This window comes from Phalacrocorax aristotelis, chromosome 5 (assembly GCF_949628215.1).
Source record: "Phalacrocorax aristotelis chromosome 5, bGulAri2.1, whole genome shotgun sequence".
Taxonomy (NCBI): domain Eukaryota; kingdom Metazoa; phylum Chordata; class Aves; order Suliformes; family Phalacrocoracidae; genus Phalacrocorax; species Phalacrocorax aristotelis.
Genome location: NC_134280.1, coordinates 58,873,080 through 58,900,886, shown reverse-complemented (window position 1 = coordinate 58,900,886; position 27,807 = coordinate 58,873,080). Strand labels below are relative to the sequence as shown.

Below are 27,807 nucleotides of genomic sequence, written 5' to 3'. Positions count from 1 at the left end.
ATAGATGGTAAATGACTGAATGTCTATATAAACAGCTCCTAGATGGGGAGTAACCCTTTAAAGTAGCAATGTCACTATGTCCTCAATGATCTATAAGTGTACACTTGCAGACTTCCAAGGAGACCTTAACCAATACAGAAGAGGAAGTGCTGTGATCTCTGCTGGTATGCAAAGAAGATCAGTGGGTAATTTCACAGGTGTTGCAACAGCTGTCTCACAGAGGTCAAGCAGATAACCATAGCTCAGTGATTCCTCGAGGAGCTGAGGAGGAAGCTATTCTTTGCATGCAGCAGCAACCTCCTTATCAAGTCTTTTCCTTCCCCTTCTTATCCAAACCAATAACCCAGGATGTAAGTTGGAGACAGAAATCCAGTTTAATTCTGAAGTAGTATAGTACTCACAAAAAATGGACTACTCTTGAGTTCGCCCCTTCATTTCCATAGCCAAGAGACATGCAGCAAAGTCCTGTGAGAAGAGAGTATATTTATATTCAGTTTATTACTGTTTGTTTTGTAACCCTCTTTCCAACTTCACAATCAATAACTGGATTAACTGGATCCTTTACTTTGGTAGAATAAACTTGCTTTCTTCTTTGAGCTTTTGTGGTATAAAGGATGACTGATGAGTGATCAGCAGAAAGCATGGGTTTTTTTCCAGAAACAAGCAATCCTATAATGTCAAAGAGAAGCTCTCTGGGGACCTGCACCTCACAGTAAGTTTGGGAGTCTTGGAGTTGGTGCCCATTGTATACTGATCCGCAAGTATAATTTTCAGAATCAGAAATATACAGTGTCAGGAAACATAGAAAAAATTCTAGGCAGGTGTTACCCAGTGCCACTCAGTGAGGTGGAAATAATGGAAAGATAATTCCTGAATTCAGGAACTTGCATGTAGTCACACATAGCAAGTCCCAAATCTGCCATGTGTTTCCACAAACTATAGAATGTAATTCACGATTTTGATATGGGTAATGTCTGTTTCATACATAATTTGAGAGGAGAGTGTTTTGGTTCTTTTAAGTACCATTATTCTTCTGAAACAACTCGGTGTCCCTTGCAGAAGTTAACTCATTTTCTGTTGCTTGTTAACAATTTCCACTTCAATGCTCATTTAAAATATCATACAGACAGCTCCAAAGGTCACCCCCTTTTTACCTAGTTTACACAGTTACCTGATTTGGGCTGAGGCATCAAAAGCAGCTGGTCAGGTTGATAGTCAAATCACACCAAAGGTATGGCATTCAGTGCACAAATTGGCATGAGTTAACTATACCAACTAGCTAGGCTTGAACACACATTTACCTTTTTTCTCTTTTTCTCCTTTTCCTTTTTTTCCTCCTTTTCCTTTTTTTTCTCCTTTTCCTTTTTTTCTCCTTTTCCTTTTTTTCTCCTTTTTCCTTTTTTATTCTTTTCATTTTTTTCTCCTTTTCCTTTTTGTTCCTCCTTTTCCTTTTTTTTTTCTTTATATCATATCTCCTTTTTGCAGCTGTATTATGACTGGGAATTACTGCTGGTGAAAAAAAAAGGAGAAGAAATCAAAGTAAAAGCCATGTTATGGCTTTAGCACTAACTGTAGCTTTCAAGATGTGTTGTCCATATTTATATTCTGTTATTTACCTGTTGTCCCCATACCTCTGTAACACAAGTTTTGTGCATCTGGATTTTGAGTTAGGTGAATGATTGGGCCAGATCCATTCAGTGGGCCCTGTGTTAATTACCACAGCTGAATAAATTAAGCCATTTTAAGCTAGCTGTATAAACAACTGCCAATGGTGAAAAATATGAAATGTGTACAGCTCTTAAAGAATAAAGACTGTAAGGAAGGTAGCTTTACAGGGGGATAGAGGTAGTCCTCCTTTATATATTTTGTTTTAACATTTTCTAATTTTTTACAATTCAGAGACTCAATTTCCTGTACAGTCAGTAGTCCTGCTAATTAACAGGCTTGACATACTCATGAGTTAGTGTATATTTTGTATGCCTGAGATTTTTTCAGGGGATGCCCAGTAGTCAATACAGAGATCAGTAGGACACTTTGAGCTGTCCTGTTCTGTGACTTAACAGCTAGATCAAGCATGGGAGCCATTACTGTGCAATAGGTTATGATTTCCTGTAAGCTACCATAAACTATACCGCAGCTGAAACTTGGGAATCTGTTAAACAAACCTGCTGTCTTCTGTTTCAATCTGTATTGAATAAACAAAGTCACATTTAATATAATTTGAATCTTCCACATATTTAGATTTCTTAACAGGTTGCCAAGAAATTTTGATTAAATTCTGCATGATTAAATAAAAATTACATTTCTCACTTTTTGATGGTTATTCATGAGAAGGAATTTCAATTGGATAAATTTTAGTAACATGTCACATACTATTTCCTCAACCATACCATTTCAAAGGACCTTGTCTTCGATAGGGAATGAATACATGGCACATGATCAGAACTTTTTGTTCATGATGACTTGGAAAGACATAGTGTGGAAAACACAGTTCAAAGAATTGCAAAACCAGAAATCTGCAAACCAGAATTTAAAATTTTCAGTTGTAATTTTCTAGCCTTCCACTTGAATACCAGGGTGCCTGCTAAGGAAGTATTATGTATACTGGCTGTTGTGTACAATTGTAAATATTAAATGAAGCAGTATTTATGCTCTACAGGAAAGTGGCTTGCAACACAATCATTGAAGTAAAATTTAACTTCTATATATAGTGTATATTTCTGGCATGGGTAGTATTCTGAGTGGAAGTCATCAAGTGAGGCACCCAGAGTGTACTTTATTCTTCAGTTCTAGTGTAGAAATAATGGTAAGCAGGTATTTAGTTTACCTGCTTCTTTGCTATATGTAGTATACAACACAAATTTTTCTGTGGCCTTTTTCTCAAAAAGTAAGAACCTATGATAGAAGATTTCATTCTTCATTATTTGGTTCATTGAAATAAATTTCCGTTCATTGTATGTGGTTATCAAGAATATTAAACAATTCACTGGAAGACTAGTGCCACCTAAGTAAGTAGACCTACTTAAAAAAACCAGTGTATTCATAATGAGTAATGCTGTAACAATTTTGATTTTGTTTGAGACTTTATAGGGATCCAGACCCTTGTCACTTCAAAGAACATACCCCATTTATTACTCTTCCAGGAGCTGGATTTGGGTCATACAGTGTGGTAGATAACAATGAAGAGAACAATTTATCTAATCCTCTGATATTGCAACAAATGCAGCTTATTGGAAGGTCTCAGTTGCAAGTTAAAGTTATTTTAAATTTCATAACTAGTTCTGACTTTTGAATAAAATAAATAATTTTCATCTGTTTAAATACTGATTTCTGTGTTGTAGGACTAGGTTATTAAAAATACTGTATTTGTTGGCAAGGAAAATGTTTTATATTAGAAATGTGTTCTCTGCTATTATCACAGAACTCTTCCTCTTAAGACTCATTTTTCTACTGTGAATCAAGAAAGCCATGCCTTGTACTGGCATTAGATTTGTATACAAGCTTCCTGTATATTAATTTCTTTAATGCCACAGAACTGGAGATAATTTCTGTTTCCCATATTGCAGTAGAAAAGATGGTATATACTGGATATTTCAGTCTGTACAACTGACATTATATATATATTTCGATATTGAACCCATAGCCTTTAAAGGAAATTAAATATTAGGACTAATTTGTCAATTTTGCACATTTTTTGCTTTCAGAAATTAGCACCTGGAGTTAGTCAGTTTGCTTACACCTGTGTGCAAGACCATCCTATCTGGACTAACCAACAGTTTTGGGAAACAACCTTCTATAGCAATGTGCAAAATCAAGTTCGCTCCCTCTACCTTACAGCCAAGGATGACAACCATGTAGTACAGTTGAGACAAAAGGTAGGAGAATATAATAAAGCGAATATCAAGGTAGTATTTTTATTTACATTTTAATTGTCTCCTAAGTTATAGAGAGCTAAGTTATGGTTTCTCCAACTGTACATATTTTTTCTTTAATTTTCTCATATTAAACAGCGTACAAAAACACAAAGAGTAAAAATTTACATTTATCTGCAAAGCCTTATAATTTGATGTTGCTCTTATGATTTTTCCACTTTCTGTATCATATTCCACACTTCAAGGTATGTGTTTTTCCTGAGAATAGTAACTTAACGTATAGAAGCTAGTGACGGTTCTATTATATGAACAACCTAAGCTAGCAGCAGCTCTAGTGTCCAGTGTTAGATTATTACCAAACCGTAGGGTGGTTTCTGTTGAATGGCACTCAGTCTGCTTTATTAAAACTGGACAGATCTTCCAAAACACAAATTGTCTATGTCAGTTTTTCTTTTTTTTGAGAGGGAGCGCTTACACGTAGTAAAGAGCCATTTGTAATCTTCCTTCTTGTGTGAAAACATCATTATCAACTATTGTGACTGAAAAGTGTATGCTACTGAAAGTCATACAGCATTGTAAAGTGAGGAAGTAAAACAGACACAGATATTCCTAGAAATGTAGTCAGAATGAAGAAGTGAAAGGGCAAGTCAGACCTATCGGGGATGAAGAGAAGGGGACTGTGGGAGTGTGTATGGGGAGCCCCTTCCAATCTGACACTGTGTAAAGAAAAATGTGAAGAATAGTAGAACTTACAAGGAAGCATCTATTTTAACCCTCACATGTTTATATGGAAAATTCACTCAACTTTAACTTAGTATGGAAAAAACATTTACAAGATACCTAGTCCTTTAATAATTTAACATCAGGCATTAGGTCACTGATATCAGCTGCCAGATTCCTTTATTCTAATTTCCTCAGGCTATAATATAATTTGACTATGTGCCATCTACCTAGTTTGCTTCAAGCAAATGCTGGAATTGGACTCCAACATGTAAAAACATGAATGTTTCAACTGGTTTGGAAACTATTTATATAAAAGTGCGCCTCACCTGAACATCCTAGGAATTTGGAGAATATCACCTTCATCAAGCAATGAGCTGCGTGTTATTTTTCAATTTGATTTATGCTTGTTCTTATGTGAGCTAAGTGGATAAGCTAAGGAGAGCTGCTGTATTAAAATTGGTAAACCATTCTAAAGAGACCTGGAAGACTGTATACCATAAAAAAGATCTAGAAAGAAATTGTGTTATTTAGGTCTGTCTACATTGTGCTACTTGCGTATTTCAGTAAACTGCCTTCAAAGCTCAGTCACTACAATCATAACTTCCCTTAAACATTATTCAGTGTGGTTATTTTCTTTTTATTTTTAAATGAATATAGAATTTAAATAACTGGAAAAGTGTAATAAACAATGAAGTTTTTACTAAACATTGTTTGTTAAGTTATAACTTTATTATTTCTTCTGTGTCTTTATATGCCTTTGTGTATGTCTTCTAGGAGAAAAATTCTGTAGGTCTAGACCAGGATAAGACAGCAATGGACCTCGCTGCTGAGCAGTTGAGATTATGGCCAACTCTTAATAAACAAATGCAGCAGGAGCTAGTCCAGAATGAGGAAAGCACAGTTTTCAGTCAGGCAATTCATTTTGCTAACCTCATGGTCTACCTGCTAGTACCACTGGATACAAGTAAGAACAAGTTATTAAGAACATCGGCTACTGGTGACTGGGAGAGTGGAAGCAACAGTATTGTCACAAACAGGTGGGTACACAAGTTCAGCGGTAATCAGTCAGGGTGGGCCACAGTTTTCAAAAGCTTCTTAGTTTTCAGGACTTACTCTAAATACCAGATTATTTCAGTATCTTCTCTTCTTTTCAAGTTCATTAAGGAGAGCAGAAGTCTAACACGATTCCTCTTAAATAACAGAAATTAATCTGGAGTAATTTACCACCATCTAAAGGAACATAAAAATTTTATTGTCACAGTAAGAATTTTTAATCTAGTAATGCAAATGTTGTAGACAAACGTAGGGTATGGTGAGAATGAAAACAGCAGCCCAAAAACTACTCTGTTAGTTTTTATATAATTTGAAAAAAACAGTGTATGAACCTAAAATCAAGAAAGCATTTGTATAGCATCCATAAAATCAGTTTCTCTGCAACAGCTGCAAGGAAGAGAGGCACTGAGGTCACAAAAAGCAAAAGGGCTAAACCGCTGTGGCAAAGGTTAAATTACTAAGGAGGCAGGAGGAGTATAACACCGGTTACATTCCCTAGCATGCAAACCCAGGACATTTCATAACAGGCTTTCCTCCCTCTCTTTATTGTCTTCATTATCACCTATGATTCATCAGAATTCCCACCTGATAAAACTGTAGAACACTATGTGAGAACACTGACATCAAGTAAAAGATAGGCAGGCTATGAATATCAGATTCCCCATGGCTACTCATTTCTGCTGACTAAACACCTCTAAACTCGGGCATTAGGACATGCTCAGCAGAGATATTGCAATATATGTTGCAGTGTATGAATCTGTCCCTTAATACTGTAATGGGAGGCATTTTTAGATGATCGAAGTACATCTCCCAGTGACTTGCTTCCATTTTCTATGTGATGCACAAAAAACTTTTCTTATGGTCATTTTAGCTTTTGAATGCTTTGCACTGCAACCAAAATATTCATTTAATATATCTTTATGTAACTGGACATTTGTTTACTGTGGGTTGCAACTAATGTACTTCACTCTATGAAGAGAAGACATAAAGCTCACTTTGAAACAGCTTTTTTTCTCTTGTGGGCCTGTCTGCACTGGAATCATGGAGGGAAAGTTCTCCATGCAGTTCTGCCAGTGTTAATGACAGTGAAAATACAGAGTAATTGTGGTACCAAGCTTTTAGCAAGGTTTATGTATCGTTACTAGAAAAAAAAAACCCACAGCTTGTTTGTCTCTAGCCAGGTATCATGTGCATCACCAGCTGCATTTTTCACACTTGAAATTTCTTCTATTTATGTCCATAGTATTGCAGGCAGTGTTGCAGAGAGTTATGACACAGAAAGTGGATTTGAGGACTCTGAGAACAATGATGTTGCAAACGCAGTTGTACGCTTCATTACCAGATTTATTGACAAGGTTTGCACAGAGAGTGGAGTTACACAGGATCACATCAAGGGTCTTCATTGCATGATACCAGGTAAGAATTGTGAATAAAAAGTGGTTTGTAGTTTTTTTCTTTTATACTTTTTTCTAGTGAGACAAATGCACTTGTTACTTTCAGTGAAGTTAGGTTAGATTTCTCTTCTAGACTGTAACTGTTATTGAATTTCAAATAATTATTCCCTTGGTGTTTAAATCTGAGAATTTCAGAATATCAGAGTTTTAATTAGATTACAACTTTCTTTTTTATATTCTGTGAGACTTCATTTATGGTGTTACTGCTTTCTAGGCATTGTAGCAATGCACATAGAGACACTGGAGGCTGTCCATCGTGAGAGTAGGCGGCTTCCACCAATACAGAAGGCAAGTATTATGAAACATATTTGTATTCTTTACAAGTATTAGAATAATGTAATTCAGTCATCTCTTTTTCTACCTCATAACATTAGGAGGAAACATCAAAATGTTGAAAGAAAATTTCTTACTTGGCTTTGGTCTCATGAAATATGAACTTATGAAACTAGTAGAGCCAAACTTCTGATCATAAACAAGTTGTTGCATGCCCACTGTTTTTTGAGACCCATTTCTCTTAGTTGAGTCCTAACTCCGTCTCCATTCTTTGGACTCAGTCTCATAACAATTCTGTTTTGAAGCTTTTTAAGCCAAATATTGTAACTAGACTAGGGATATAACACTGGTATTGCCATTATACTTACATGTTCATTTATTTGCATCAGCCCAAAATTCTACGGCCAACTTTACTGCCAGGAGAAGAATTTGTTTGTGAAGGTCTCCGTGTGCTACTGGATCCTGATGGCAGAGAGGAAGCTACAGGGGGACTGCTTGGAGGTCCTCACATCCTCCCTGCTGAAGGAGCTTTGTTCCTTACCACTTACAGAATTATATTTAAAGGCACTCCTCATGATCAACTGGGTAAGGAAAATTAAACAGTCATAATTGTGGTCCTTTGGATATGCAGGACTTTGAACTGGCTTATCCACCTACCCAGGTATCAATATCAAAATGTATATACCTCACCGTATAATTTTTCAGATAAGAACAATCTCTTAATACAGGGTTTTATCACTGGATATGACAACGATTGATTTTGATTTTGTGTTTAACTTAACGAGAACTTATGTCTTCAGATGAGGCATTAGGTGCCAAATGTTTGTTTATTCGTGTATATTGGTAGGTATTTAGAGTGCTATCTTCCGTAATTTATGTAATATAACATAATACATACTTGTCTTAGAGGAAACTTCAGTAGACTTGTCACATGGTATTATGGGCTTTTACAGACTACCTAAAGTTGGAGACAGAAAATAAGGACACTTTTAACAATACTTCAGTAATTTTCATAGATACCTGTAAAGTTGGTCTAATAACACTGCTTTAAAGGGCAACATTTGTAAGCTTCTTCACCACACATATACTGTGTGAGATCTGCAGCTTCTTATAACTTTTCATTGAATAGGGTTTTTTCAGCCACTGGAAATGTGTTAAATAAAAAATATTCATGAGTTAGTATTCTACCTAAAATGATTATTAATAAATTCAGTATTCTTTTTAACATGTAATGGAAACAGCTCTTCTGAATAATAAATTTTTCACATTTTGAAATCTGCCATTTCTAAGCAGATTGTCATTCAGAAGTATAAATCTGTTGTGGAAAGTTCATGGTCATATGTAAAGATATCAGTGTCTTTCACTTGTTGTTTATAATGCAATATGAAACTTGAATTATCTTGAAATTGTTTCTTCACCCCCTACCAACCTAGATTTTGGGGGTGCACTTCCATCATGTAGAAAGACTTAGAAGGAGAATATTTTTTAATCATCCCATATGAAATTAAGCAGAAATTCACATGACAAATAATACTTTAAGAATTTACCAACTTTCAGGTATTTTGCTTGAAATTAGTTCTGTACCATTATTTTCATGTTGCTTTGTGCTTACTCATTCCTGTCCGTTCAAAGTACAATGTGACCAAACCAGATCTGATTCTGTGATGTAACAAGTATCTGTAAATGCAATTTTGTGGTCCCCAGTTGGAGAGCAGACGGTGATCCGGAGCTTTCCTATTGCATCTGTTACAAAGGAGAAGAAGATCACTATACAGAACCAGCTGCAGCAGAGTATGCAGGAAGGACTGCAGATCACTTCAGCTACCTTTCAGGTAAAAGGAAATATTGTAAAAATTTATGTGACAGCACGGTCAGCTCAAAATACTTAGGAGCAGCACTTTGTCCTGATATTTGTGAAAAGTCCAGTTTTCTGCCCTGTAGAGTCAATAAAGAATGCAGTCCTCTCATAGAAACACTGGTGTTTGTTGGCCCAGCTGATATTTACAGAGGGTTGCCATTTTCATATTTGATCTCTTTCACTGTTTTCCTCACCTTTCTGCTTTGGATCCAGAAAAGGGCTATTCTGTGTCCAGAATCTCTTTATGTAAGTAGAGGCCTAGCCAGGCCAGTGGAAACATGCTTTCTCTCTCCTCCAGCTACATGGAATAAATATGGAAAAGCTATAAATATTGCTTTCTACTCAAGCCCTGTCACTTTACCAGCTTTCTGTAAAAATCCATAGCAGAAATTCATGGTACGTCTCACATGGAAGCTGCACTTCCAGGAATCTTTAGGGTAGCCACCATTTGCCAGAACCAATGAGCTTCTGTATGAGTTGCACAGATCCTGGTAGGTTCCTCTCTTTAGGATCCCCCTTGGCACGTTTGGCAGAAGCATGTACTGCAGGGCAATTGGCAGAGATGGACTTTTAAGAATTAAGAATCATGAAGTCTCTGAAGTCTTCCCTAAATGTTTTTTCTTGGTGGTGATCTTAACTGTGGTCAAACCCTAGGGATGGAAAGTTGAAGGCAAAGAATTTTATATCATGGACTGTAAGTAGACTGCAGTACTTAAGATATTAAATATTTTGTTGGGTTGGCTGACTGCGGAAGTATATTTTCATTGAGGACAATAACTCGTAACATTTGAAAACATAACAGAATAGATCATCAGCATTTTACTAGTTTCGTGCAATAATGGACATTATTTAGGTAATCATTAATCATCCTTCAATATCCTATTCGAAAGCATAAGATCAGGAATACGAGTGAGTAAAACAACCAAAACAAAGTTGTTCTTGCAGACTTTTGAGGTGACTTCATGAAGACTTTTATTTTCCAGAAATCATTTTACCAGAATAGTTAACATGCTTCAGCGGTGTGCTAAATACAGACACAGCTCAGTCTTTGCAGTGCTGGATTCTGGTCAAACATCATCTTTGCTTTTGTTTAGCATAGTTTCATATTAGGTTATGAGAACAAAAACAATCAGCAAACAGTTTACTCTCTGTTCCCTTTGTAACAGCTAGAGTTCAATACGATATGAAATAGCCCCTCCTCTTTGTTTATTAATTATGACTTCCAGAAGGTTTGGACTTCAGTTATGCTATTTAATGTCTTTAGGGGTTACACTTATTTGAAGCTTTAAGATTCGAGAGCTCCTTTCAAGGAGGCCCTAGAACAACAGCGTTATTAGTCATGTGGAAAGTATTTACAAAACAAGTGAAATTAAAAAAGCAGTGATGAAATCCTCCTAGATGGCAAAGAAAGACATTTAAAAGGTCTATAGGTATGCACTCAGAAATAAAGCTCTAGGATATTTCTTTGCTTTTTGCACATTCTTAAAGGTCTCTTTGGCCCCTTTACAGATTCCCTGTTTTCTCTCTCTCTCGGTGTCCTGTCCTGTCCATCCGTCCCCAGCCACAAATGGCTGACTGTCATCCTTTTAACTGAGGATGATGGGATGGGATTTTTTTTCCCCAAAAAAAAACTTTCAGTAAGTATTTTTAGTGGGGTGGATGGATCAGTGTTGAATAGCACAAGGTTAATTCCTTTTTAAGGATCAGATTTCATTATTACATTTTTATTATTAGCGGTTTTCTATACTTTGCAAGGTGAGGCAAAAGTTGGAATGACTAAGTAATGAAAGTATAATGGCTGTGACGTATGAATGCTGAAATTGTTGGTTTGATGAGAGTCTTTGAAGTGCATTAGCAACTTTAGTTCCCAGTATACGGGCAGAGCTGGCAGAATATTTTCAAGCTAAACTGTCCCATGTGACTAGTATTTGAACTGTTGTAGACATCGTAGTGCCAGCACTAATACTTGGATTTACCAAAATATTTTGTGTTTGATATTATGAGAATTCCAGATGCTTCTTAGTGAAAATACCTTAGCACTAGGACGTAAAGGCAAAAATTAAATAAAAAATTAATAAGCTGTGTAATATGCCTCAACAATCAATAAGATATATTTCCATATATTTGTATATTCTGGTGGGCATAGTACTGCATAAGTATGGGAATTTTGCTAATATATTTTAGGATCTTTCATTTTCTTTAATTCTATAATTTTTTTCTGTTCCTAATATGTCTTTAATGTGCAGTTAATTAAAGTAGCATTTGATGAAGAAGTAAGTCCTGAAGTGGTGGAAATATTTAAGAAACAGTTAATGAAGTTCCGTTATCCTCAATCTATCTTCAGCACTTTTGCATTTGCTGCTGGGCAAACAGCACCACAGATAATTTTACCAAAACAAAAAGAAAAGAACACTTCATTCCGGTATAGTCATTATTCTTCTTTTATTACTGATGTTCTTGTTTAGTATTAGTCTAATACATTGAACAATCTGACAGCTTCGCAGAAATGCAGATTGTTCAAGCAGTTTTCAGGAAAGTCAAAATAACTGCTATTCTGCATCTTTTTATATTTGCTGAATAAAAGGTATATTTGAGTGATATACGTGTCAATTTGATATAGGAATATATTATTTATCTACATTTATGGCTGCAGTAAATTTGAACAAACATCTCATTACATGTTGAAACACACAGTGTAAGTAGCACCCTCGGCTATGCGAACTATGCCAACATAAAAAAAAGATTTCTTGTGCATTTCTAACCTAATGTGGTTACAATTAATTTTACCCTTAGTATAGTCTGTACAATTGTCCTAGTATTTTTTAATCTAGAGTTTGAGCTTTGGGTCCTCTTTTGAAGCGTATGTTATACATCAATTTTTAGTAGAGTAGATGGGTCATTAGTCTGTTCCAGAGCGATAGTTCCTGTGATTCTCTGTTGATTATTGCATTGTTGACACAGGAAAGTACACCCAAGCTAGCCATGGAATCATAATACTTTAAGGTAATTTCTGTGTTTCCTGCCTTTACTTTGTCAGCTCTGTAGATTTATCACATTGCTAGCAAAATATAAATACCAAAAGAAAGATGATGGCTGCTTATTCATCACCATTAGACATAATAGGCACAAATTTATCTCAAAATAATAGAAGTGGCGTTTGAAAGTAGATATAGTATTGTGGCTTAACCAGCACATATAGGAAGTAATTTTTCTGGAGGTTGTAATTTTTTCATTATATTAAATGAAAAATTATAAAATACATTTGGGGGGGCAAGTGGGTTCATCATAAAAATCTGTACATGCTATCAGAGAGAATCATATGCATATTTCTAAATATTTTTCTTGCTATGACTTTATAGTACCTTCTCAAAAAGCATTGTGAAAGGAGCAAAACGTGCTGGGAAGATGACAATTGGACGTCAATATTTATTAAAGAAGAAGACAAGCACAATAGTGGAAGAAAGAGGGAATCGCCCAGGCTGGAATGAAGACGATGATATCTCTGGTAATAGTAAAAAATTTTTTTCCATGTTGGTTGATAAGTCTATCCTAGTTTGCTTCCATTCCAATATATTGAATAAGTAATATCTTCAAGAAGAAATTGTAGTCTTCCTAGACAGGAAAACGAAAGGTTTCAAATATGTACATAAGTGTTTTCGTTTGTGGTAATGAGGCAAAAGAGGAAGTTGACTTCATTTAGTGGGAAAAATACTAGATTATTGGTTTTTTAATTATCAAGCTATTTGCATATAGTATCTGTTTTATCATTTTTACATTATAATAGTGTAGGTGGAACAGCACAGAAGGATGCTATAGCTTCCATTTGTCTTTAGCCATCATGACATTTGCAATTAGTCTATAATGAGAAAGCAGTAATTGGTGAGATTTAAGAAAGAGCAAATACTCGGGGAAACTAGTGGATGTGGAAGTGCCAAATGACTTCTGAAAGCAGCAGAAGTCATTACTACTGAAAAACCTCTTTTCCAAATTTTGGTTGAAAGGATTTGGGGACGGAAGGTAGAAAATTATTTGGGCACTCTGTATGGTTCATGTGATGGTGTGGAGTTTGACTTTCTTCCAAATACTTCTTTTCCTACCATGTGCTGCTGTCAGTATATCCTTATCTGGACCAGTGCTAATTTATAATAAACCACTAGAGGGAACCAGATTCTCCTGTACATAAACAGGTATTGTTTTGTCATACCGTTCTTTCTTTTTTTAAAAAAAATCAAGCATTTCAGATAATGACGTGTTTATCAAACACTAATAATTTCTTCAAAACCTCAAACAAGCCAAATTTTTCTTTTGAATATTTGGTAAATGATGCAGGCAACTTACGTGACTTACGGGCAGATAAGTTGTCTGAAGCAGGACTGTGTTACTGCACTGTCTCTGTTCCCTCCAAAATGGAAGAAAGCCATTGCAGTAAAGCTAAAAATATTGATTATTTTCCTTCATTCCAGATAAAAGTGGTGGAAAAAAGGCAAAAAGAAAGGATTACAAAATACAGAATATCTTTACAGTGCTGAAAAATTACATTCTTAATTGAATTTCCAGCATCTTCCTTAAGTGTGGAGTTAGTATGCATTCTGATGTTGCAGATTCTTTGGGTCAGAAGCAATTCTGCAGGCTGTACCTGTGTGATTTTGGGGTGATTTTGTGTCCTTTGCTCAGAGACACCAAGTACAAAATCATACCTGCGTATCAGTACTTCTCTTGATGCTAAAGAAAATGTAGGAGTTTTTGTATTGGTGATGTACAAAACAACTCCATTCTTCCATGAACACAGGTGTTATATAAACATTAGTGATAGTCACTTTTTTCCTCCCCTAACAAAAATATGAGAATATAAATTGTGAGGTTTCCTACCTGCTGCTTTGCAGATGTTTTGACTGGGAACCTGTAAGGTGATCAAAATCTGACAGTTTGCTTTTCCCTCTGTGCTGCACTGACACCTCAGGTGTAGTCAGCTGACAACAGTAGTAACTCTGCTTCAGACAGAGTACAAATAGCCAGAGGAAATTTGCTGTTAAATCACTGCAATTTCTTTTATATTGACTGCTATGAATGACTTTTTGTTTGCAAGTCTCAAAAACTGAAGTATAGGAAACAATGCAGTTAATCAACAGTGCATCAAACAGGAACTATCTGCAGCAGGTGATGCATTGTCTTAAAAAAGAAATGTTAAAGATAAGGTTGGAAGGAACTTTAAGAGATCGTGTACTCCCTCTCTCTGCCCCAAGGCAAGATCAACATACTTAATCTGTTCCTCATCGGTGTTTACCTAGCTTTTTCTTAGAAGCTTTCAGAGATGAAGTTTTCCACAACTCGAGGCAATTTGTAGTAATGCTTTAACCATCCTTAATGCTGGAGAAAAACAACCGTCTTTCTGATATTCAGGCCTAAACAATTTAAAGCCTTCACTTCTTATTCTGTCACCATATACATATAGAAGAGATGATTCCCCTCATTCTGATTGCAGTGTTTAATGTATTTATGGACTATTTCTCTTCTCTGTTATTTTCTCGATATTAAATATCTGCAGTTTTTTCAGTTCTTTGTTTATTAGTCTTGATAGACTTCTGATCATCTTCATTGCTCTTTTCCCAGTCCTCTTTAGCTGGTCCACATATAACTTGCAGTGTGATTTCCAAAACTGGGCACAGTACTCTGGTTATTAGTTGTTGCTAATGAACACCTCATTTCCCTCCAATTCATCCGCATCTTTTTATTTGCAGAGTTTAGAATCTCATCACTACTAAATTCTGTTTTGTGTAGGTGATCATACCCATGTGCTCCATAAAAAAGGAGACTGTAAAACCCACTTTTACAAACACTCATATCTATCTCAGTAACAGTAAAATAGAGGGATTATTCCTCCTCTTTTCAAAATCATATTTTTAAAAAAATCCATTTTAAACTTGAGAGAGCAAAACATCTTCACCTCCCTCTTCAGGTTAAGGACACTGATGTGAGCGCTTAGAATGTCTAGCTTTTTATGCACAAGAAAATGTTTTGCAAATTCTGATGACCAATATACCTGCTTTCATGAGAGAAAAATGCATTTGGAAAAAATATTTCAAAAAATGCACGCTCATCTTGTCTGAGTCTGTTACAGCTTTCCATTCAAAACTGTTAAATACCAAGTTTCTGTATGCCAAAATAAAATTATTTCTAAAACACATTTGTTTCTCATTTGTGCACTTTATACTTGTAAAAGTTTTGTAACTTCTTTCTTACCATGACAAATATCAAAACACAGTAAAAAGAGGAGATACCCACAGTGTTAAACTCTTTATTATTTAGGTCAAATAGAGAATTGTTGTTTTTGTTTGATGAGCTTCAGTGGCAAAAAAAATTATTCATTAAGCTTTTATGCCAAGATGCACCAAAAAAAAAGTAAATGGGTTCTAGTCCTGTAAATTCTGAATGTTGTCTACTGCCAGGAACATTTTAATTGTATCATAATTTTGATTTTGTAAGATAATTTAATGTCCAGTTTTATAAAGCCCTGTTTTAAATTTAAATCCTTATATACTTTTCAGTGCCTCATTCATTAAGAAATACTTCCCCTCATACGCATGTATTTCAATGCTTGGGGTTGTAGCAAGTAACTGATAGATGCTGTGAACAGTAAATCTGCTTTAAGAAGTATTTGGAAATAGTTGGAAGTGTCAGTAACAGGCAGGTGGCAGGTTTTGTACAAAGACCTTGCTTGACTTGAATTTCAGTGTAGTTTGAACTTGTGACATGGTTTTTATCTCTCACAGTTAAAGGTTTTTCTGGTTTGGAAAGTGCAGCTGACATGCACGGCTGAAGAAAGCTGCTATTTGACATTGAAACGGAGACATTAAGAAACTAAGAGTCATCTGTTGTAAAATTATGACACAGAAACTTTTTTTTTATTTGAACCAAGCTTAAAAAGTTTGTTACTATCTTTTGAAGACAGTTTAAAAGAATTGTGAGGTCGGTTTTACCTTGGAGGTTTAATGAATTTATGTGCATGTTTTTCATTATTCTGTCTTGTGTACATCTTTGTGTGGCAATTTTGAGTTTAACAGGTTCTCATAAATTGTTGAAAGAAAGATTATCTGTCTTCAGTTCAGTTCAAATTAATATACAAGATAAGTTTTTCCAGGATTTTAGCAAGACAGTTATCAGCCATGCCAGTCACAAGCGCAGTAGGTAACTGTGTGATATATTCAGGTTTCCTGACTAAAATGTTATGGTATTGCTTATAATTTCTACGAACTGTGGTTTGTACGTATTAGTTCTTGTCATTTGTCACTGACAGTAAGACAAACTAATATTTTGTTCCGAAGAAAATAGCATCGTTTCTGTGTAACTGCTGACCTTCCCAATAGCAAACTCTTAAACATTTTTAACTTTAGTTTCAGATGACAGCGAGCTGCACACAAGTGGTACCCTAAAAGCATCAGAAAAATCAACAATGGAGCAATTAGTAGAAAGAGCCTGTTTCAGAGACTATCAACGTCTGGGACTGGGGACAATCAGTAGTAACTCTTCTCGCTCAAAAACAGAATACTTAAGAATAACTGCACTGAACAGGATGTATTCACTTTGCAGGAGGTGAGTTTACGAATTCAAGTTAAGTAGCTGAAAATAAAGACATAATACACATACCACATGATGTATCCATTTAAGCAACTTATTCTGAGAAAATTTTTGTTGACAGTAGGAGTGCTCAACTAGTGACCTTGAAGCTATTTGTATTCCAATCAGAAATTCGTCTTCTGATGGCTGCATATGTATTCATCAGGTTTAGAAAGAGTGCCAATTTTGGTAGCCAGAAGTGAGCTTTCAGAACTGCCCCAGAAGCTCTGTCAGACAACACAAGTCTTCCTTCCTAGGTTCTTTCTATAGCCCACAGAAGGAGAGTGTCCCTGGGGTTTTGGAGGAAGCTAACTTAGATACTCTGAATTGCCTTTTGAAGGAGTTTCTCTCTCCTGGATTTCTACATTGATGTCTAAATCATTAGGATGTTTTTCAGCTTTCTGACTTAGCCAGTAAAGTTATCTGGTAGAACTCACTCTCTTGGTATGGTTTCTGTAATTTGCTGTGTTGCTACTGGAAATAATTTATGTAATATATTTGCATGATACATTATATTATGTAATATATATAAAATCTATTCTGTTACTAAATAAAAAGGCTAGCCTCAGAAACAATTATACGTAACTGTTTTCTTCAAATAAAAAAGTATGTCTTAAAATTGAATTCATTAAGGTATCTACACTACTTTAAAAGTTGGTCATGTACCGAAAGTCACATGCTGTGTTTTAACACGTGAATGTTACTGACTGCTTTGTTGTGAAAGCTGATGTAGTTTACTACCACTACCCACAAAAACTCTTTCTAATACAAAAGCATATCTGCATGAGTCATATCAGAAGAGCATTTGCATTCTCTAAAGCCACTTTTGGCTAGTCATTGCTTTCATTATGGATATGAAATAGCTGGTTCTTCATGGATGAAGAGCACACAAGAAAATATCAGATCTTTTCTCATTTTATGACTTATTTAGAGTAACAGGCGAATAACTGATTTTGTTCGATCACCATTGAGTACAATGCAGATTAAGGTATTAAATCTGTACATTTTCATTATGCTTTGAACATTATGCAGACAACTCCTTCCTCCCCTAAAACCAACAGTTTTTAATAGACTATAGGATTTTTTGGAAAAGATAATTAACATCTCAATGCATTACAAATCTCAGGATGTAAATTCTTATCTAGTGCCGTATTAGTTTGGTTACTGTGTTTTAAAAAGTAGACTGTAAATATTACGTACATGGATTTTGTATGAGGGCAGTTCAATAAATGTCAAATAAATGAATTTACAGGAACAGTATATATTGTAGAGGAACAAAGTTGTTTAGTAAGCACTAACTTCTCCCTGCTGGTCATCTTATTTTCTTCTTAGCATATGAAATTGGCACTTAAATTGAATAATTTTTGGAGGAGATCAAAAATAATATTGGATATTGCTTGAATTCTTCTTTCACTAACATGAACACAACTACCATCTTTCTGGGTATTCTATTTTTAAAGCTATTGTATCAGTGAATTTCCTAATGTCTCAATATATTGTAGTGTTTTAAAAAGTACACAAAAATGTAGTTTCAAATACACTGCTCAGAGGAATCTGGCTGTAAAATTTAAACATATTTTGACATAAACCAAAACCTATTGTTTTAGTTCTGATACTTTAGGCAATCTAACATTCTTTCCTTTCAGTTCTCATATTTGACACACAACTGTCAAAACAAAGCTACTGCATCATTTGCATGCCTCAAAATTGCCTTCTCTGTCGTGGTCAAAAATACAGCTTTGTTATAGTGACAGATGAGAGAGATACTAAGAAGAAAAATACTACCAAGTAAAATATAACCTTAAATAGAAACAGACTAGTAGTGATAGTCTTCCAAATATTTCACAGTTAAAGTTGTTTTTAAAATGCAGTTAGCTTTACAAATCAATGTACGTGCTAGGATTGGACTAAAAATGAGAGTTACTAATTAAAAAATAATCCTCACGAGGTGTGTTTTCACTGAGATGTATATGCAGCTTGTAATTTCAGGAATTTTTTTCATTCTTTAAAATTTGAAAGCCATTTTAATTGTTCAATTTTTTTCACCTTTTTGTCAATACAGTTATCCTGGGCTTCTGGTGATACCTCAGTCTGTTCAAGACAGCAGTCTACAGAGAGTTGCTCGCTGTTACCGTCACAATCGCCTACCAGTTGTGTGTTGGAAGAACACTAAAAACAGTACTCTTCTACTTAGATCTGGGGGCTTTCATGGAAAAGGTGTTGTCGGCCTTTTCAAATCCCAGAACACACATACTACAGGTGAGTTGATACAGCTCGGCTTTCTGTATAAGTAGTTTTATATGGAAACACTTATTTTTCTAGAGGAGATCAGGGATATGATTGAATCAAAAGTCTCAAGTTATGAATAGTTATATGATATTATATTAGTTCAGTTTAATTACTGTATGTCAAGAAGCAGATCCTGAATCGTATGAAAGTGGTTCAGAAAATGTCAATGAATAATTTGAAAGGAGATTATATACATATGAAAAGTCTTTGGTAAAAGCTGGCATCTGTCAAATGCAATGCAAACTTCCCCTGTTTCCCTTAAATTATCTTGTTCCTTTGCACTTGTTTATGTAATGAGTATCTGCTGTCCCTTTTAATAAAGGATTATATTAAATATTAGATGATTATCCATTGGATTTCCTCATGTTTTTTATTGTATTATTAGTTTAACTTTTATCTTTCTTTTATAAACCATAGACCTGAAAGATTCTAGTTGGGGTCTTTGCATTAAGTAAATCTCTTCCTTATGTGGTCAAGATTGGACCAGCACAAGAATTGTCAAAATAGTTAATTTTTCAGAAGAATATAAGATATTAGGGCAACATTGATTTTGGAAGGAACATTAGTTGACTTTCATCATTCACAGGCAGCGTTTAGGATACTTATTGTGACTGCCTGGATTTCCATCTCTTATGCTGATAGTTTCTTCGGAGTTAATTTCATGCCAACAGTGAATTTCGTATATTGCTGAAGAAAAAGCCAGTATTCTTTTTAATCAAACTGATAGTTGTTTAGAAATTATTCTAGAATTAGGCCATCATTTCTCTTTTTTGAGAAAAAGAAAATGTGAGGTAGAATTAGAATACCAGGAACTCATTAAGGTAGCAAAGATATTCCTCAGTCCTGTTTATGTTTGAGTTTCACCCTAATAATGTCTAAAATGCAATTAAAGGGTTTGACTCTACTGAACAGTTTGTTCTATAGAATTTTTCAAAACTTGTAACAAGCATACTGTACAAGTATGTGCAAGTCACACAAAAGTATTTTGAAGAATACATGATTTAAATGTTTTCTGCATTGTCCTCCTGAATTTTGCCTTCACAGAGTATCTTTATGAAAACAGCAATTTTATTACTTGTAAAGAACAGTTTATATCAGACATAATATTTAGCTATATGAGGTTTTGTGTTTATCAAATTCACCTTATAATTGGGATCTAATTAGAAAAAGGCTTTTTACATCAGACAGTGTCTGGACTGGCTATTAACACTAATTTGTGAATCACTAATTATCTACTGAATATTCACTGCTGTAGCATTGTTACAGTGTGTCTCTTCAGTGTCTTGCGGGGGTGTTTTTTAGTTGGAGTGAGGAGCAAGGTAATGAATTAAGTTTTATATAATGTGATTTTGTTGAAAAGATCCATAAAATGACTCAGTGAAGTACTACCAATAGTTAACATAGCAGCTGCCAAAGCTCTGGTCTACACCAGTGTTCCACAGGTTTATGGTGTGAATCCTACGCATGGTAATTCAAATGTTTGTCTTATAAACTGATTTATTACTTATTGTCATAGCTGAAATACTGGCCAGGCATCTTTAAGCTGGTATAAGTAGAACAAGTTGAAAAAATTCTGCAGGAATAGTTTGCAAATTATATAAAGACAAACACTTCCATGTTTTCTGTAGTGTAGCTGTAATTTCTATGTGCATGGGAGTATGAGAGCCTTCCAGAACAAGTTCTTCAAAGCCTGACCCATTAAAGCACATTTCCTTTGTGTAATCTCATTGCTTTTGTAGGTGGTTTCTGTTTTTTAATTTTATATAGTCTTTTATAATGCCGTTGTCATTGTCATACTTCCAGCAGTATATTAGGCAATAGATAATCTGATTGACAATAACTGCATTTGTCAAACATTAGCTTCTGGAGTTACTGTTTCTTTTAAAATGTGAAAAAAATGGACACTCTCCTCAGGAAGGTACTGCAGGGAAAATCAAAAATATTTGTAGGATATTTATTTCATTCATAATGAAAGTTGGTGAAACAAAACTTTGGAGGAAAGTGATTGATAGTTACACGCAGGCGTATGTATTTGCCTCAGTAGGAGTTGGGTGCAATGAAGGAAGGCCTATACTGAAAAACGCGTAGTGATGCAAACTAAGAGGACAAAGATAATCTTAAGTTAAATTTAAGTTGACAGATGCATACCTTCCTAAGCAGAGATTTTATAGGAGTAGGTTTTTATTAGGTGGTTCTGGATTGATACACAGAAACCAAGAGGATTTCCTGTTACATCATGTAGTAAGCAAGTTTTCAAAGCATAGTTAAGATCAATGTTTTATAAGAAGCACAGAGCATATTTTTTAGAGAAATTGTGCACTGTACTAAATTGCTGTATGGAACCAAACTACATGTGCAACCGAATTGTGTTTTTCTAACATCTGTCCACAAAGGGTTATGAACAGGTATTTGAATATGAGATGGAGAGTATAAAGGCCTTTTCAAAAGTTCCTTTGAAACATGAAAGTTGGTTTCTGAGTTTCACATCAGCCTTTCTGGGAATTTTTTTGCAGAGCATTGTAGTTCTAAATATGGCATTCTACACCTGAATTACCAAGTATTGGTCAACTGCCATGTAGGAAGACCGTTTATGTTTCTTGTGTGTAGTAACGCTATCCAAGAGAACGGTTATCTTGATACAGGCTGGATTACTGACTATATTAGGACCTGTTATAAGATAAAGATGGAGCAACCTGCAGCCAGGCATACAGAGCACATATTAGCAGCTGAGGCAATCTTATTGCCTTACTAAACAATGCATTTCTTTCCAGGGATTTATAAAATTGCTACTGGGATCCCCGTCCCCATCCTTTGTTTAAATCTGTGCTGTTGTGGTGGCTTTTATGTGTGGTACAGCACTTAAAAGATCAGATGTTTTCTAGAAATCCCTGGTCACACGTGCTTTGAGTCACCAGTAGTCTTTTATCCTTTTATACTGCTGTTAAGCACTGTGTGAGGGGATGATTGGTGGTAAGGATGAAGGGCAGATTTTCCATCTTTAATCTTTCACAAGGACATTATTGCCCTCAATCTTCAGTTCAGATACCTGCCCTGTTCAATAACAGACTTTCACATAAGTCAAGCTATTCATCTCATGATTCTCTTCCCTAAAACACACATAATACACTTCATGAAATAAAACTTTGTAAGTGCAAGTGGTAGGGATATTATCCTTTCATTTAGGTATTTCATTTCCTTTCATTTAACTAAATTGGTAAGACCAAAATTGACTTTTTGTGGCATTGCTTCAAGGTCTAGGAGACCCAGAGATCATTCAAGTGGATTTCAGGATGTGTAAACCCTGCTTAAGGGTTGAAGAGAAAATAATGTTTTTCTTCAGGCTTGTTCCACTTTCAGATAGAAACAGCATGGTGTTTCCTGCATGTACATTTTCTAATGCCTTCCTAATTCTACTTCCAATTCGGGCACTAGTTTTAACAGGGCTATTCAGATACTAATTTTCACAGGGCTATCTTGAAATTTCTTTTGCCAACTCCCGCTAATTAGATTACTGTCTATTAGTCTCCAATATGGAATCTGATTGGATCATCACTAGAGAAAGCTATTTATAAATAACTGCCATTGTATTTTGTCAGAATGTACTCAATCAAATTCTCTATGTCTCTCTCTTTATCTCTTATTCCAAATCTTGGCTCTTGTGGTCAGGATACCAAATCCTGGTTTAAGCAGCTATGACATTTTTGTCCTATAGTGAGTCCAGAGGTGGCTGCAATCAACTATAATTCAAAAAAATTTTGTTTGGCATTTGAAAAAAATCTGACTCATTGAGGCTGGACACTTTCTGTCATCATAGTATGGCCCAGGACCTGACCTTCATCTCCTTCCCTTCCTTTAAGTCCTGGACACAAATGGGTACAGTTTTCCTGGTTAAGATTTATATTTTAATTTTTCACTTTTTTTTCCTTGATTCTGTTTTTTGTTATTGGTTTCTTAACTTTTTTAAGTCTTATGATTCTCTTACATGGACTGTCTCTTTAACTTCACTACTTTCTCAGAGCATCATACCTTCTCATCTTGCGTATTTTTTTTCCTCTGCCCCTGTTTTTAAACTGTGGCTGTTTCCTCTCTGGCTTCGCTTTCATCCAGTCTTTGCCAGCTGCTTCTCTCTCTCTGAAATGTTCGTTCTCTGTGTCTCCAGCAGCTTAAGCAACTGGAAAACTATTGTTTCTGAGATCTATAGAGTGATAATCTGAAACTACATGCATGAAAAGGAATATTCAGAGGTTTTCAGAGAAGGAATTGTACTTCTCACAACAGTGCAGCCCCCCTGCTCCTACAAGTTACCTAAGTATGTGGGAAGACACGCACACACACGCGCGCGCACACACGCACGCGCGCGCACACACACACACACACGCAGAGTTATAGGTAAGTAACCTTCCTTTACTGGAATGAGGAAGAGCTGGCTGTGTATGGTTTTAACTTCCTTTTGTTGAAGACACAGTTCTGTCTGTTCTTTACACAATTTGTTAAAAGGCTGAAATTTGCTGACAAGTAGCACAAACTTAGAAATGTTACTTTTCATTCTGAGAGCGAAGGGAAAATTACATCATTTCCATTCAGTTTGTATTGATTACTGGCTAATGATGGATTTTTTTAAGTTTACCATGTGGTAACAAACTCTTTCAGAAGTTTAGCTCTGTGGAGTCGAATGCGAGAGAACATTGCTGGGTGCTGATCTGCAGCCAGGTGATGAACATCTGAGCATTCTTTGTCATCAAAGGAGTGGCTTTTTGAATCTTTGATATTAACCGTGATATTTTCAGTACTCCACTCTACATAGTTAGCTTTTTATTTTGCTACTCTTTTTGTTTACAAATGTACTTTTGTTTTAATGCATTCTATTCTTCTTGTGACTCTAGCTCCTGCTTCTTTAGAATCTTCAAGCAGTATAGAACAGGAAAAATACCTACAAGCCTTACTGAATGTGATATCCGTCCACTGCAAAATGAATGGAAGTAATACTCTTACTGTTAGACCAACAATTGCGCTGTCTCCAGGTAAAATTAGTTTAATAGTGCTATTCTATGGTTAAGTTGAAAAGAGTTTTCTCTGGTTTGGTATTGGTTCAATTTGCCCCATATCAATGAAGGGGTTTCTTTATCGTTGCACTAAGAGCTTATTCACTCTTAGTTTCAGTGAATGTGTTTTCCATATGTAAAGTATGTTTAAAATCTTTCCCAAAATATTTTTCGGTATTCTTAATCTGACAGTAAACTATTATCCACCTGTGGGTCATAGATTTTTATTAAATTCACCTCAGTATGATGGGCCAGTCTCGAGGCATTAATAATTCATTACAATTCTGGAAAAAATAAAATAAAGTTCTCCAGAATATCAAGATGCCAAATCTTCCCGGGTTTTTTCTTTTTTATATCAAGTGCAACAATTACATTATATAACAGAATCAAAAGCAAAGATCCACTTTAAAGTCTTTTATAACAAATTAAGCGTATTGAAAATTGTGTACTGAATGAGAGACTGCCAACTGGAAGAGAATGCAAAATACTACTCTTTCACATAATGAGAAAATACAAGATTGCAAGTTCAGATTCTATATGAACAGATGCACTATTAGCTACAGCAGCAATGGAAGGTATATAGGCATTTTCATGTGTGTTGCATACTCATAATGGGCTTTTAATGTCAGTTCCAAGTAGAACTTTACTTGCGGTGAAAACTCTTTCAAATTACGCTCTTTGAGTTATGCATATGTGGAACCATGAAGAAATGAACCCATATTTTATTTCAGCTATTTTGTGATGAAACCTGGTAACGTTTATGTAACCCCAATGTCTTAGAGGAGTATGTGACTTCAAATTGTGTCTGTCTTGTCTTAGTCAGTTGGTAGTGATTGGCCTAATACAGTGAAACAGTGGCTTTTCTTGTAAAATAACACTATTCCCAAAGTGTGCATGCTTTGCTTCATTTATTGTAAAATATGTTGATTGCACAGCTGTATCTAACATCTCCATACTGTTGCCAATGTATACATGTGTCTTAAAAAATAAATCTGAAGAACAAAATTGGCAAGAATTATCTGTATTGTGTGAAAAGGGACATTTTTATCAGTTATGTTGTGTTAGTAACACTGTAGTTTTTTAACCTTCTATTCTTTTTTTGGCTGACTTTAGGCACTGAAAGGAGGGCTTCAAGAATGTCTACTGTGTTTAAGCAGGTAGTGCCAGGACATTTGGATGTAAATCTATCCAATAGCTTTGCTCGAGGAGGTTAGTAAGACTAGCTCAAAGACTGTTATTTGAAATAATAAATAATAAATGATAACAAAATGTTAGTGAAATAAAAATAATTACACTGCTTACCAATTCATTATTCTGTGAAACAACAAAACAAATTGCAGATTAGCCTCACTCCATAATATTCTCTAAGTATCTAATTTCTGATTAAGTCCTTTACTTACCACTGAAATAAAGCTTGTTTCATGTTGAAAATTAGTGGAAAATTAAGCACTCAGTTAGGAATTGTGTTTCTAAGTATTTGTGATTCATCCATATTTTCAATTTTACTAAAATGTACGGTCTGAAGAATGCATACGTTATATTAGGATGGAATGCACTTCAGAATCTCCAGTTACATATCATTCTGGTATTTGGCTGTAGATTAGCTGATGCTTCATAAAGTTACAAATAATCTATCTGAATACTTTTGCTTTAGGTAAAGGAGGGAGTTACGTGGCCAGGCTGTAATAAGTAGGGAGATAACAGCATGTTCTTCGGAAATAGTTATTCTTAGGTACAAGGGCTCATCAGTATCATTTCTACAAGAAGCTTTCATTCTGTGAAGTGAATTCCAACTATTTTTACTCTTCTAGTCTGATGAAATTTTTATGATTTTTTTTAAATGTACAATACATGCATAAATTAGTGTATCGAATTCCTTAAATGTGTGCTTGTTAGGATAGGGATGGATCCGTTTTCCAAAAGTGACCGTTTTATATTTCGTTTATTACCTTTTAGCCCTGAAGGCTGCTCTTTGCAGCTCTTTACGATTAATTCTAAGCATCTAAAAGTTGCTTTTCTTACTTTTTGACTCCTTCCAGCTTTATGAGCAGTACATTAACCACATTATAGCAAATGGAGCTCAGATTTTCAGAAGTGAGAGTGAGAAAGGCTGTAAGATACCTCATCTAAAATTAGACTTACTTTGACCTGCTGAGGTCCATTCCAACCTAAATTATTGTGTGACAGAAAAACTGTAGGGAACTGTGGGGAAGAATAAAATAATTTTGTAGAGAGAAACTTTCAAAAGAGATGGATTGGATTAGAGAAATGAAGGAAGGAAGAAGGCAGGAGGGAGGGAGAAAGGAAAATACTCAGAGCTGTATAGAGAAGTTATGTGAGAATTGTAGCAGAAGGGAAGAGAGGAAGGGCAGTTAAATGGTGATCACCAAAGAATGGAAAATTCTGTGCATTTTCATTAATCGTAGAATATGCATATTTCATATCTAAAAGTTCTGTTTATGCTCTCTGCTCACTGTCTTGTTATTGTAGTACATGGTGATGGAAAAACATAGTGATTTTAATTGGACAGGTAAAATGGCTAGTGGCCTAAGGGAACATGTGCTAATAGTGTCTGGAATTGTTAGATAAATTGTTGGCTGTGCCTAGCTTGTCTTTGTACTGAAATAGTGAAAAAGCTGGGTAGCTGACAGCAGATGTTTGGTTGTATTCCATCCTCTTGTGTTGGGACAAAAGTGCCAACAGTGAAGTGGTGCCGAGGGGCAGGGAGGGTGCTCCAGATAAGTAAGGGAAAGCTTGCTAGTTGACAGTATGGAAGTTGTCTTTTGAAGATAAAAGGATTACTGAAATAACTACTGCTGGTTTCTAGGGTTAGCATTTGTGGTAAGTGTGATAGGATGAGTTTGTTGCTACTCAGTGAAGAAAAAAGGAGTCTCAAGGCAGTATGAGGTCACAGAGCTGTTGTTTTGTTGGATGTTGAGGTCTCTTGGCTAAATTTCAGCAGAAATCAGGAAGAAGGCAGAGAAGTTATCTTGCATCTTGCTGGATTGATGCCACACCTGCTTTATGTATCTGAAAGGTGTAATTGCACACCAGTATCTGCAGTCTATTCACAGTTCAGCAGGATACATGAGGACTTTGCTGAAACATAAGAATGTTTCGCAAGTACGAAGGGAGCCCTAGTGAAGCTGAGAAGTTGTCTGGATAAGAAGAAACAGGGAAAGGGAATAATCTCCCTGTAGAGTAGTAAACACTGGGTTTTTTAGAGTAACTACCAGAATTCTTGTAGAAGAAACGAAGTATATAGAATCTCTGAAATTGTTGTTCTCAAATAAATTGATTCGCTTGACTGTTTTTGCAAAGCTTTTACTTTTTCACAGCTAGTTATATTGCACGTGTGAAGTAGTGTCACAGGACCAAAAATACAGGATTTTGAGCAGCTGAAAAAACAGACTTATTGTATGCAGGCAGTCTAAAAATTATTATTTCTCTCTCCTTCATGTTCCTAAGAATAACTCAAAAGCAAAAAAAAGAAAAAGGGGGTGGGAGACAATGGGGTTAGCTAGTTACTTTATCATAGCAAGCAGCTGTGGATTATGCACTACACTGTACAAAATACAATAGCATTATTTTTATGGCTTTGATTCTGGATCTCTCTTTCTTTCCTTGTT

At 35.4% G+C, this 27,807-nt stretch overlaps 1 protein-coding gene across 8 annotated transcripts in view; it reads left to right on the top strand.

Moving 5' to 3' along the window:
• The window catches only part of SBF2 (SET binding factor 2), a 288,713-nt gene that overhangs the window by 224,338 nt on the left and 36,568 nt on the right, over positions 1-27,807 (top strand). For 6 of the 8 annotated variants that reach the window (XM_075094794.1, XM_075094793.1, XM_075094800.1 and 3 more), the window contains 12 exons: positions 3,705-3,875; positions 5,370-5,632; positions 6,892-7,064; positions 7,317-7,390; positions 7,765-7,960; positions 9,080-9,207; positions 11,480-11,655; positions 12,593-12,738; positions 16,625-16,823; positions 18,910-19,106; positions 24,020-24,157; positions 25,292-25,387. In XM_075094794.1, the coding sequence (XP_074950895.1) occupies positions 3,705-3,875; positions 5,370-5,632; positions 6,892-7,064; positions 7,317-7,390; positions 7,765-7,960; positions 9,080-9,207; positions 11,480-11,655; positions 12,593-12,738; positions 16,625-16,823; positions 18,910-19,106; positions 24,020-24,157; positions 25,292-25,387 (1,957 nt within the window). The remainder of the gene's footprint in view (positions 1-3,704; positions 3,876-5,369; positions 5,633-6,891; positions 7,065-7,316; positions 7,391-7,764; positions 7,961-9,079; positions 9,208-11,479; positions 11,656-12,592; positions 12,739-16,624; positions 16,824-18,909; positions 19,107-24,019; positions 24,158-25,291; positions 25,388-27,807) is intronic. The other 2 variants (XM_075094798.1, XM_075094799.1) reach the window with 1 other exon arrangement.